This window comes from Vicia villosa, linkage group LG2 (genome assembly GCF_029867415.1).
Source record: "Vicia villosa cultivar HV-30 ecotype Madison, WI linkage group LG2, Vvil1.0, whole genome shotgun sequence".
Classification (NCBI taxonomy): Eukaryota; Viridiplantae; Streptophyta; class Magnoliopsida; order Fabales; family Fabaceae; genus Vicia; species Vicia villosa.
Window position 1 is genome coordinate 50,577,355 of NC_081181.1, and position 14,164 is coordinate 50,591,518.

Below are 14,164 nucleotides of genomic sequence, written 5' to 3' on the forward strand. Positions count from 1 at the left end.
AATTTTAATAAAATTAAAAATTTTATTATCGGACGGGTCACTATCAACACAATATTTATTTTATTTTAATATTGTTTTAACTTGAGAGATAATATTCTTATTTTTATGATGGACCATTATCAACACGATTCTTTTTTTTTTATGATTATTTAATACAATTAAATATATATGATTATTATTCATTTTACATCTGTATTTAAATATATTTTATATTGAATCAAATAAATTTTTTATTTCATGAGTCATTATCAATACAATAACTTTTTTATTTTAATCAACAATTCCTATTAATTGAGAGACAATTTTTAATTTTAAATGTTAAATTTTTTTTATCTTCATCTTACCTATTCTTTTTTATATGATTATCTAATATAATTGAATTTATATAATCATTTTTTATTTATAATTAAACCATTCATTTTAAATTTATACGTATTTAATTTAACAAATTTACCCGTGCGGAAGCACGGGTATCTTACTAGTGTTTATATTATAGTATTTTGTTGAAAATTCTTTAGTCTTAGTATGGTGATGGCATGTGAATGCAAGTGCAACCACTATACCCCTTGTTGGAAACAACCATAGTGGCAAGCGAATGGGGCTGAATTATTGTCGGATATATCCTCAAGGATTCTTAAGTTGAGGTTGATTTTGAAATGGAACAGCCAATTTCATCTTATAAGGTGAAAGAACACCTTATAAAAATTTGAAAAGTGTTAGTCTAATTTTACAAGTACATCTCCGAACGTATCACACACATATAAATTCTATAACTAAATTTATTTTGAAAATGCATTTTCAGAGTTTTTTTAAAAATATATTTTTGAAGCCTAGCATAATTATTTGCAATTTTTGTGATGAGAACAACCTCCAAAACAGTCAAATATTTCAGAAGTGAGACCTATAGAACTCATGTTTTTTCTGTTTGTTTTAGATTTGGTTCCAAAAAATATGATTCTATTTTTTTTGTGTAATCAAGGAATATATTAACGCGAGAACAAAGGGTTCCCGAACCTTTTACACCACAAAACGGGACTAACCCGCCAAAAAAGGAGAAATTACAAACCAATTTAATTACGACATAAATAGTAAAGGATCTTTACTAAATTCGTAAAAATTAGAATTGGGATATGTAATATCGCATATACAATTCCATTTCCAAACCAAAAATTTAATACTCCATACCATGTCATTGACATTCCACGCATCGTTTCTGAAGCAAACCCCATTACGAATGAGCCATATGGTCCAAGTTGTTGCAAGCCAAATGACTCCCCTTTTTCTTTCCCTTAATTTCTTCCCTTTACAAAAAAAGTACCAATCCCAAAAACACGAAAGACACTCCTCCTCCGAAACGTACGGTTTACCAACCCATAACACTATTTCTTTCCAAATAAACTTCACAACTTTGCACAAGAAAAAAAAGTGTTTCCTATCTTCCAACTCTACACCACAAAAAGCACAATTTAAAGAATTCAAAGGAAACTCAATACCTCTAACTTTCAATAAATCCTTCGTTGGGAGCCTATTTACACAAAGTCTCCAACCGAATGTCTTTATCTTGTAGGGAACCTCCATCTTCCATTTTTTCTCCAAAGAAAAATCGTACCTATTTGCATGATTTTATTGTTATGAACTTAAAATAGCACTAATAATAATACATAGAGAATTATTATTAGTATTAAATTGAGTGTATGTTAAGTCATTAACAACATATATTAGAATAGATTCATTACAGTGCATTTATGTTGCTACTTCAAATCTTAGTAGTTTTTGGAAAAGTTTTTCAGGTGATTTGAAATGCATTTTCGAAATAAATTTAATCAAGAAATTGACCCGTGATTTAAAAACGAATGAATTATACGTGTGTGGGGTATATTTGGAGATGCATTTCCGAATTCTAAAAATATTTTTAATTTTTCAAAAAGGGGGAAAGTAATTCTTAGAACGCGTTAAATAATTCTCTTTTGAAAATGATACAAATGAGAGTCGTGTTCATGTGTACATATTGTTCAAGACCGACCAATGAGTTCTAACAAGCACAACACCCAGCATACAAAGAAATTAAAATATGATAAGAAGAGATGGATGAAAGGCCTACCATATTCGTGTTACATCATCCAAAAACATATTTTCTATGATCAACTTCATCAAGTGGCTGCCAGCAATTCATTCCCATTTTTCATAATTTCAAAAATATCATCCTATTTAAAGGGGATTAGCGTGTCATATTAAGGTGTGAACTTCATTCTCAAATTGAAAAACATTATTTATTTTCTTCATTGACTTGAGCTTTAGAGTGCTAACCTTACAGGTTAACCTCACTCCACCACATTAGAACTCAATTTTACCGCAACACAACGATTAACTTAGCTTATTTGATCATCATTTTGTTCTTGAATAAAACATTGGCGTCGTCTGTGATCGATATTTGATTTCTACGATTACCACGAAGTTATCCATATCTCCTTCAACTAAAGCATAGATCTACATCTCTAAGTCAATCTCATCAAGTTTGCAATCTAATTCTTCTCACAAAAATCATCAAGCAAGGACACCATCGAAAGCCACATACTCTTCTGCGCAACGACATGTTGAACATGTGAATCCACACACAAGAGGGAGTGAATTACAAAGGTTTGACAAATCATAATTTAAAACTAAATTATTTTTCCAAATCAAAGTTTAAAATATTTTAAAGAAAATGTTTAATTACAACAATGAAAAGAAAATATGCGGAAAATAAAAAGATAACAAAAAAGGGAAGGCACCAGAATTTACAGAGGTTCGGTCTAAATTAAGTGACTAAATCCTCTTCCCAAGACTTGATATTGAGAGTATTTAGTAATGCTTATGAGATTTTAGTATGTTAAGCTCACCATCCCCCTTATACAAGGAAAATAAAGTTTCAGGCTAACTTTCAACCAAACAACGAACAATGGACTGAAGCGGTTAGTCTTCCTTCCAAACACGAACAAAGCTTTGAGCGGTTAGTCCCTACGCTAAATCAATATTTTAAATAGACTTATCTCGACTAATTGAAGAATTTTGAACTGGCTGTCCTTTGAACTGAATAGGAGTTTCACACGGGCTGACCACAAACTAAATTGAGATATTACAGTAGACTAATCTCGAACCAAATAGAACTTTTACACTGAATCGATCTCACGAACCAAAGAGAAGATTTTTCACTAGTTATCTTCAAGAATCCATAAAAGAGTTTTTCTTTAAGTAGCTCAACTCATGAATCAAACAATAACTTATTACTAAATCCCTAAACAAAGGTTTTAACGAGTTTAACTTTGAATCCAAACAAACACTTTTTTTAAGGAAAAAATATTCAACTAAGAGAAAAATATCTCTTGGTGAATTTACAAATTTACCCCTTTCCAAAACAAAATTTTCTCACATAAACACAAGTTCTTTCTCAAAGCGCTATGGCCAAATTTAAGCGAGAGTAAGTAGAAAAATATTTTTAGAAAGAGAGTGAGGAGAGAGAGAGACAGAGAGAGAGAGAGGGAGAGAGACACACACACACAAATCACGATTCTGGATGTGAAAAGGTGAAGTGAGATGCCTATATATATAGGCTTGAGGTTGACACTAAAAAGGAAAGGATCCATGAACCAAATTAATGGTCTAATTGATTGGGACCTTAAGCCAATTGGTTGGATGACCTAAATAACTGATTACAAAAGCCCATTTTGGAAATATTGGATCGAGAGTTGTTGCCTTTCATTAAGACACTATCATAATAGATTATGGGCGTCATTTTCTCTTATTCAATCGATATGGAAAATGCTCCAATCTATTGGGCAGTTAAAAAATGTTCCCTAAAATCATTCTGGCAGTTCCTGATTCATCTGGCTAGGCTCTAAAATATTTTTAGGTTGTTTTATTTAAGGAATATAGGCTTTAAAAAAGATTTTAGTGATTATGTGATTTAGACATATTACTTTGCAAAAATGACCTTGTGATTTTACAAAATAATGATCACTCAGACACGATCAGATGAACTTTCACACTTCCTCTCTTTCATATTTTGAATCTTTAAGACTTTGCTGGATACACAATTCATATAAGTACTTGCCCGAGTCTTCTTGAGGCTTGAGATATCTTCAAGTTGGATGTCATTATCAGAGGAAATTTATAGAGATCATCAAAACCCTAGTTCACTTGCTTGATTCTGAGGAAGAGCTTGAACAAACTATCTTGTGCATCTTTAACCGCTTGACATACTTACTTGTCTTTGAGTCAATTTTAATATTCACAACCATCATCAATGAAACCAAGTTGTCATTACCAAAACCAAACCATGATATGTAGGACTTGGTTAGCTTTAATCGCTTTTTGATTGAACATGCAAACACATAGTTCTACAATGGAATTCGCTGCAACCGTTGAAGCATCAAGAAACATTCCTCTACCTTTAGTCGAGGAGATATGGTCTAACTTTAACACCGAATATTTCCACTCTACCACTAAATCTCGCATAATCGGCGATGATCCAAGGAACTCCTCAATTTCCCCTATTTGTGGCAACTGGCAATTTCACGTAGGAGCTTCGTCTTCCAAACCAAAAATACCTCTCGCGGTCGTCGAGCGAGAAACGCTTCTCTTTTTCCAACTTTGCAGACCATTCTAGGTCCCAAAGCATCTAAAGCTGATGAACGGTAAGTTCCAGATGAGTCAACAATATAATTTTCAAGCCATCGTGGGCAGACTCACTTGGATAAAAGAGAGCTTTTAAAATGTCGCCCCCAAAGAACAATACCATCTAAAAAGCATCCTCACAAAAGGTCGTTAGACCAAAGAAAGACTAGAAAGAAGCCCATAAATATATAGGACACCAGGACATAAGCATGACACCCTTTCACCCAACCCCGAATATTGAATAACCACATTCTTCCAAAAATCTGTCAGCCAACGAGAAGGGAAAGGATGTAAGATGTTGCTTCAACTAAGTCGAGGAAGAATAATCCTATAACTACTTGTTTCCTTAATGGTAGAATTCCACGATCCCTGAAAAAACCCCAAAGCTCCAAGATTGTAATGGAAATACTCACCCCAAAGAACATGTCGAACACGTGGGTGATCAGTTGGATTATTACTACATAGACATGGATGTATAATCAAAACTCTTTTCACTTGATTTGACTGAGTCCACTCGAGCTTGGTTCAAATCCCTCCCTGACGGAAGTATAAATTCATGGTATGAATTTTATGAATAATTTACCGCCCACTTTATTGCTGGGAAAAGCAAGCGACAACTATGGCCTCTCTCAATGGAGTAACCCAAGGAAAAAAGGAAATTTTGTGTGTACATTGATTGATTTACCAAGGTAGCACTTGTATTTAAAGGATCATATGAAAGCCTCAAATGCTGGATTTTTGAGAAGTAACTCTGACCATACATCACATAATGATAAAAGCGAGGTACAAAGAATCCAATAAACTAAAAGACATGTTGAGTTAGGCGTAACCCTACATTAACTATGAGGAAAAATTGTTGGTCGACGAAGGAAGCTGGGGAATAATTAGATTTGGTCGAGTGACAAAAAAAGATTAGAGAAGTCTAGAGAAGAGCATCAGCAAAAACCCTGCTCAAAATTTGACTCATAGACTCTTTTAAACATCTCCCGAGAAAGGATTTTGACAAAATACGATAACATTGAATTCAAAGAAGTTAGGATAAGAAATCTATACCTAGTCAAAGAATATGTTTCCACCGATTGGTCAAAATATTAGTTTACCAAGGTAGCATTCCTTTATATGAATGCAACTATTTGATCTTGGACCTTCGACATCGTTTCAACTCCTTTTGAGATGGAAGTTCTTAAGCATCTGGTAGTGGCTCCATCGCAACTTCATCTTGTAAGTTGGGCGTACGTGACAATCTTTCAGCATTGGTACAAATATTTGAAGGGAAAACATTCTTTCACTCTTTTCTTTCATCTCTTCAAAGTTCATCGTGGCCTTGTGTTTGTGTCCCAAATGCGGGGTATAAGCTTAGTTTCTTTGGTGTCGACCATTCGTAGCTTTAGGGATTTCTCGGAGGATCTGCAACATTTTAAAGATCAGTTCTTTCTAATTACCCTTATCCATCTAGAGGCTCGTGTTGCAGTTTACATTATTGGGAATGGAGTTGATGGCAGATGTACTGAGTTGTTCCCTAAGTACTGGACCGAGTGCCATTTTCTCATGGGAAATAGGGTATATGTATACAAAGAGGAAGATCTTTTTGAGGAAGACATGTACTAGAAGAAGCGACTGATGAGTCTAGCTAAAAACTTGAGTTATCTTGGGTGTGGCATTCCATACGATCAGGCCGACCAAAAGCATTTGAAATGCCTCATCGATACTCGCCTGCTGGTGAAGGCCTGTACTAGGGAAGGAAGGAAGATCATTTTTGGCAAGTCTTGAAGGCTTTAGGATTTTTTACTTTCGGTATATTTACTTATGACGTATCAATTTTGATACTGATTGTATGCAGATTCAAAGGTGGATGAAGTAGCACTCTGTATTTTAAGGCGAGGAATATGGCCAGAAGGCAATATAATAGGTTCTTTCATTACTTTGAGCCCCTCTAGGAGTGCCTCTACTTTGCTTGTTCTTTAGAGGTGGTTAAGTGTTTTATGTCCTCCGATTATTAGGTCATTGACGGGGTCAGGCTTTCGCTCCTCTAGGGAACGCCAGGTTCTTCCATCAGTTGGGTTAAGGTGGAATGGAGAGGTTAGTTGAAGTGTGGTTGAGAGGGAACGAGTGAGCAGTGCAAAAATTGAAGAAGACGTTCACAACTTTTTTGCTTTTTCTTTAGTTTTTTCGTTTTAATGCATTTTATCTTCTTTTTTCTCTAGATTTTTTGTGAGAATGACGTGTTGTCACCCTTTTATTTTCTATTGGAATCTTCCCTCTCAATTTCCTCAACTGGTTTTAAATACCAACATTTAGGGTTTGGTCTTATACAAAGTCTTATTATACCCCTTAGATGTAGATATTTTATGATAAATTTTGTTTTGATTTGTATTAAAAAGACCAAAAAAACAAATCTAAACAAAATATATTATATTTTCCTTGTGTAATCTTCCCCACAGTGGGCGTAATCTTCAGCGTTCCGTTAGAGTAGTCTATAAAGTTACTGAAGACCAAATGATATATATTATCCTATACGTACGATTCCTATTGACGAAGATCTAGTAGTTTGATCGTAAGTTGTCGCCAGAAATTTATGCCTACGAGGTATCTCATAAGGACTTTCGTGAATAGTGGAAACTTTTGCGATCACTAGTAGGCATGTAGTTGCGATTCTTGGAACTTCCTAGTTCTTTAAACGTCCCTGTGCATTTAGATCTTCATTTCCTGACTCAATGTCAAATTTCTAGGTGGAAGAGGTGTTCTAATCAATGGGATGTCACCAAATATAACAACGTTATTGGTCTCAGTTGTGATAATAAGATATGATAGAGTAAAATTTGAATATGTAACACTTCGTGTCGTAGAGACATATATCATGATTCATGGTGGTAACCACTTTAACCGCTGCTAACCATGTGTTTGGAGTTTGATTTACTTCATCGCATTCTAGTAACTCTTGTATGACGCGACCGTTGTTATGATCTAGTACTTTTTGCGTGATATGATCTTCGTTCATCGTTAGTGGGTTCTTCGCCACCTGAAGAAGGTACTACGATAATGGATCTATGCCAAAAGTCATTACAAATTTGCCATATATTCAACGTTGTCACCGTAAGGATCGGATGATGGATAATTGAGGTTGTTGAGAGTCTCATATCGGATAATATGGCTTGAGCATGTGCTTATAAGTGAGGGCAATCCCCACCCTATAAGCCCGTTTTGTAGGGTTGAATTAGGCCTAACTCACACATTCTAAGATGGTATTAGAGCTCAGTTTAAGATTCGTTGGCCCCCTCTGCTATTAGGCCACCCATCATTTAGTTTCACGCTCCATACGTTTAATCTGAGGCATGATAAGGGGTGTTAAGAGTTCCACGTCGGACATTATATAACCTGAACATGTGCTTATAAGTGAGGGCAATCCTTTCCCTACAAGTCGATTTCGTAGGGACAAGTTAGACCCAACCCACACATTCTAATAAAAGTGACGCGAGATTGAAATGTTAGTCGAGGATCTTTTGTTGGATCTTGGAGGTACTTAGCTCCATTTTTCGGTGACTCTAATATGGATCTGAGTTTGTATCTAGAATAATCCATTTGTGGAATTTTTGCGGGAATTAGGAGTCAAATCCTACAGTGGCGCCACTGTTCTGTTCTATAACTAGAAATGTAGAGAGGATTAGAGATAATGGTAGATCTAAGATTCCAGTGCGAGAGAGAGGGAAGAACTAAGGTTTATACTCCAAAACTCAAGTCAATAATTGTTCTATGTAGTTAGTTGTTCACTCAACAATTAGGAGAAATGGAACATCTTGCCATATAGCAGTATAAAGTTACACAATGTCAAAAAATTCTAATAATAAAATAAGTTATAATGTGGGTAAAAAAAACTATTTTTTTATATAAAACTCATTTTAAAATTGTTTTTTTAAATGAAAATAAAAATTGATTATGAGAGAACCGGTTTAAAATTGGTTTTTTTAAAAATTGGTTTTTGTGAAAAATCGATTCAGAACCAAACCAATTTATATTTAAACTGATTTTAAAAAAATAAATAATTTTAATAAAATAGTTTTAAGATCCAAACCAAATCAAATATATGATTCAATTTGATTTGATTATTGAATTAAACAAGCCCTTTCGCTACTTTAAGATTGTTCCAACTAAAGTAAAATATAGTGTGTGTTTGTTTCCACGGTGGGAACAGTGAAAAAACGTGATTCTAGCAAAAAGTTATAATTTGAAGCGTTAAAAAATCACGGTAAATTTGCCTTGGGACGCGAAATTGAATGGAAAACGTGGATCCAAACATATGCGCAATCTTAAACTTTTGGAAATTGCCAAAATATGCACAACAGAGAGGTGGTATTGCACTTTCGGAATTGCCAAAATATGCACAACAGAGAGGTAGAGAGGTGGTATCGCATTTCTTCAATGTAGATTGAAAATAATGGGTAATTACATGGTTTAAGTGGATTGTTTACCATAAAAGGGATACTACAAGTCTCCATTTTCTGTTTCGTTCAACTATACAAAAAGAAGTTAATGAACCTCAATTTTTAATTATTCACAAATTCTTTCAAGAAATTCACGGGTATAATAATACTTTATCTTAAAAACAACCACGGGCACAGTAGTAGTAGTAACTAGCTACAGTATTTACTTGAAAATTTCAATTCAACCACTTAAAATAAACTCACATGGTTTCCTCTTCCCCATACACATATCACTCAACACAAACAGTCAAACCCATCTGACGCTTCACAATCATTCTCCTCTTCCACGTGTTTCCCACTAATTGGCGGTTCCCTTCACATGTCCTCATTATTATAACCCGACCCGAAACCCAACCCGGTCAATATTCAGTCAAGCTACTCTGCATCGGGCTCCCAAATCAAACCGTTCTCTCTATCTCCACGTGGCCATCCCTCATTGGATAACCCACTGGAATCCAAGGACATTTCTCGTTTATTTAACTACCTTACACGGTTTTCCTCTTCATCCCTCACACAAGCATTTCACAAGGTTATAGTTGGAAGAAAAGAAACTAAAAAAATGGCGCGAAGTATTCTATCCTCTGTAATCACATTTCGCGTCCTCACCGTAGTCCTTCTCTTGCTACCTTCTATCTCCGCCGGTCACGACTACCACGACGCTCTCCGTAAGAGCATTCTCTTCTTCGAAGGACAACGCTCTGGAAAACTACCATCTGATCAGAGACTCCGTTGGCGCCGTGACTCCGGAATGCACGACGGAGCAACTGCCGGAGTAAGTATACTGCACACATATGTATCATAACACTCTGTTTTGACTAGATTTTGCAATGTAGGACTTCACTCACCTGCATTGTGTTGTTTATCGTTTTTTTTTTCAGGTGGACTTGACCGGCGGTTATTATGATGCCGGCGATAACATTAAGTTCGGATTTCCGATGGCGTTCACTACGACGATGCTGTCATGGAGCGTGATCGATTTCGAGAAAGTAATGGGACCTGAGCTCGGTAACGCGTTGAAGTCAGTTCGATGGGGGACGGATTATCTCTTAAAGGCGACGTCGAAGATAGGTTCCGGCGTGGTGTTTGTTCAGGTCGGTGATCCTTTATCGGACCATAACTGCTGGGAGAGACCGGAGGATATGGATACTCTGCGCACAGTTTTCAAGATCGACGGGTCCCACCCTGGCTCTGACGTGGCAGGTGAAACCGCCGCTGCACTTGCTGCTGCTTCCATCGTCTTCAGATCACGTGATCCAGCTTACTCGAAAAAACTCCTCAATCGTGCCGTTACGGTGCGTCACTCTCATTCTTCGTTTTTTTATTTGATTATTAGTATTTTTTATTAATAAATGAAAAAGTATTTTTGTTTGGCTTTTAGTAATTGAAAAGTAGTTAAAATAAGAACGGTGGTAAATACGTAAAAAAGAAAAGAAACAACTTTTTTGTGCCCATTCCACCCAACACTTTACCGGGAATTGAATTTACTTTTCACTTTTACTACTACACTTTCTTTTCCTTTTTTGTTTCTTTGATTTTCTTTTCAGTTACGGTTTCGTTACTTTCGTATATCACGGAGTTAGTTAGTTGGTTTCTACAGTTATGCATTTAATAAATTTTCCGTTAAAATATCGTGAGAAAACGACCGTTGATTGTGGTGACTGGTGAGGATGCAGGTGTTTGATTTCGCTGACAGACATCGTGGTGCATACAGTAACAGCCTACACCGTGCAGTGTGCCCATTTTACTGTGATGTAAACGGTTATCAGGTACATCACGTGATAGCAATAACACAATGCAGAACCCAGTACTTCTATACCATTCACCTTTCATTACTAACCGTTAGATCTGATTACTTTTTTCTAGTCTGATTAATTGGAAAATCACTTTTTGTTGTTAGGATGAGTTGCTTTGGGCAGCGGCGTGGTTGCACAAAGCCTCCCGTAGACGGCTTTACAGAGAATACATTATCCGAAACGAGGTCGTTTTGAGAGCTGGTGATACCATTAATGAATTTGGTTGGGATAACAAACATGCAGGAATTAATGTCCTCATTTCAAAGGTAAATAATATCGTTTAATTTTTATTTGGTTGGTATATTACTTTTATTATTCAATTGCAGTATGCTAGTAGTATTTTATTTTATGATTTATAAATTATATTATCGTTTGTAATGTTTTTGTGGATGGTTATCGAAGTGTTTTTGTCTTGTTATGTGTTGTTTTTGTTCATATTGTCTTGCATTCCCCGTTGAGCATGTGGGAGAGTAGTGTGAAAGTACTGTTCAATCATTCAATTTCAATCTAAATGAAATATAGAGATAAAGTTGCATATCACGTGCTCTGTATAACTGTATAACGTGATTCACTTTCTCCACTTAGGACTAGATTATTCCTATTGGTCCATTCCCAATATGTACATACTAGTATATCATATAATTAAACACCAAGGAATGAATGTTGAGTTGTTTGTTTTTACATTGTTTAATTAATTATAGTAGTACTTAGAAGTGTTTAATATGAATTAATTAGGTTAAATTTGATGGATATAAAAGTAATCCACTTGTGGTGGAATGGTTATATGAAGTAAATCAGGATTAAAAATGGACAAGAGAATAAAGTGTATTAAATTTGACTTTATCTAATTGGTGGGTCTTAAAAAGGAATCTATGAAACAATAATGAACTAGGTTGTGTGTATATGAATGGTACAACAAGAAAAGGAATGTGAGTACAGATTGGATTTATTTTTTTTAATTAGAAAGAAAGCTTTATCCATTTATTGATTGATTGGTAAGGAAAGTCAAGATAATAATGAGAAAAGGTGGTGTGAAATGCTGGTAATTGAATTTGCACATGATATGAATTATACATTTTTGAGTATCATGTGGGTACCGTTTTACAAGCGGGACATTCCGTGATAATTGGAACTTTGAACCAAAATTGGGGGTGTATGCCATTACTATATTTTTATATTTTTATTTATGACATTGGTTTCAAGAGGGCAATTTTGTCTATGGAAGTTGTAGGACTAGAATTAGGGTGAAATGTATTGTCGCTTTAATCTGAACCAATTGAGTTGCCAAACTCTTTGTACTCCATATGGTAAACATTTGGGAACAAAAAGTCTTAGCCTTTAATGATTTTCATCCTTTTAGATCTGGCAAATGGATAGGTCACATCCTTTACTGCACCATACATGTGCACTTTACCATTACTTTCTGCACAATTACTTCTCTTTCCTTCAGAGATAAGCCTCCATCAACATAACATTTTTTGCATTCTTTTCTTGTTACTGACTATTCTAGTAACTTAATTTTAATCAGTCTATCTATCTAACCTGTGCTGTCACACATCTGTTTTGTCATACCTCTGTCATGCATAATACATTATTGATTGATCTGTAATTTGAAGTTTGGACAATGCAGAAATGAACATTATAGTAACATTATTTTATCATATGCAGGAGGTGTTAATGGGAAGAGCAAACTATTTCTCGTCATTCAAACAAAATGCAGATGAATTTATCTGTTCTACATTACCTGGATTTTCACATCCACAAGTTCAATATTCCCCAGGTACTATTATAAACTTTATTTTGAGAAAGGTGATTCTCCGTGATTATAGCATTTTAATTAAATAATGATCATGATTAATTAGAGACCCATGTGTCCGTGACCAAGGCCTTAGATTGAGTGTACTCCATGTGTACAACCACAATCCAATGTAAATTGCACACATTACTATAATGCTTGTTTGTTTGTTTGTATGCTAACTCAAGTTCCTGTTTTGTTGGTGAATGGAATAAAGGTGGGCTTATCTTCAAGGCTGGTGGAAGTAACATGCAACATGTAACGTCTCTATCCTTCCTCTTGCTAGCATATTCCAACTACCTAAGCCATGCCAACAAGGCCGTGCCATGTGGCGATACAACTGCCACCCCTGCCTTACTCAAACGACTCGCCAAACGCCAGGTCAGCTTCATTTCACCCTTGATTGATTAATAATAATTCATTTGGGACCAGTTTCTAGTTCTCAACTTCAGACAAAACTAACGGCTAGATTCTGTCCTTTATGTAATTGAACTCATTCAAGTAAAAATAAAATGACATCAACACGTGATATACTACTAGTATTTCCAATTTTCCACAAAGTAGGTAACGTTATTCTAATAACAATAATTCATCCATGTGAATGTGAATGTTAAATGTTGCTTTCATTTATAACTAGGTGGACTACATTCTTGGGGATAACCCTTTGGGAATGTCCTACATGGTTGGATATGGTGCGCACTACCCGCAGAGGGTACACCATAGAGGAAGCTCGATTCCATCTGTTTCGGCCCATCCGGCCCGAATCGGATGCAAAGCTGGATCTCAATATTTCTTCAGCCCAAACCCTAACCCAAATGTCTTGGTTGGAGCTGTGGTTGGTGGGCCTACCAATACTACAGATTCGTTCCCTGATTCAAGGCCTTTCTTTCAGCAGTCTGAGCCCACTACTTATATCAATGCACCACTTGTGGGCCTGCTTGCTTTCTTTTCAGCTCATCCTTGATGTTGCACATGTATAATGTAGTAGTAATAGTATGATATTAATATGTCTATGTGGTGGGCAAAATGGTCACCCTGTAATGTTCTTGAAAAGAAAAAAAATGTGGGTAATAGTATGTATCATGATTGGAAGATGTTTCCTAATTTCTATATATTAAGGGAAGCCAAATTGCAATTTGTATACTAAATGGTTATATGGTACGAAGCAAGTCTATAAGAAAGTTTATGAGCTATTGACCACTACTGTTTCCAATTTTCATCATCTTGGAATGCATGCCATGTTTCATTATCTAAATTTATTATTGTGGTATTTTCATGTGAGGGCGAGTCGGTGTAAATATATGCCCGTTTTCGTGAATTTTTAGATTTTGTTTTACTTGACTTATTTTACTATAATATCTACTTTTTAATTCAAGTAAAAAATAAGTGTAGATTGGGTTGTATAATTGACTTAAAAATTTCCAAAACAAGTATTACAAAGTGAC

At 35.4% G+C, this 14,164-nt stretch overlaps 1 protein-coding gene across 1 annotated transcript; it reads left to right on the forward strand.

The window, feature by feature from the left end:
* Positions 1-9,626: 9,626 nt before the first annotated feature.
* LOC131650523 (endoglucanase 8-like) lies at positions 9,627-13,922 on the forward strand. Its single transcript, XM_058920226.1, has 7 exons — positions 9,627-9,903; positions 10,010-10,423; positions 10,805-10,897; positions 11,029-11,190; positions 12,593-12,704; positions 12,937-13,100; positions 13,357-13,922. Exons 1-7 carry the CDS (start codon positions 9,691-9,693, stop codon positions 13,681-13,683), a joined length of 1,485 nt encoding a protein of 494 aa, XP_058776209.1. The 5' UTR covers positions 9,627-9,690; the 3' UTR covers positions 13,684-13,922.
* Positions 13,923-14,164: the final 242 nt, after the last annotated feature.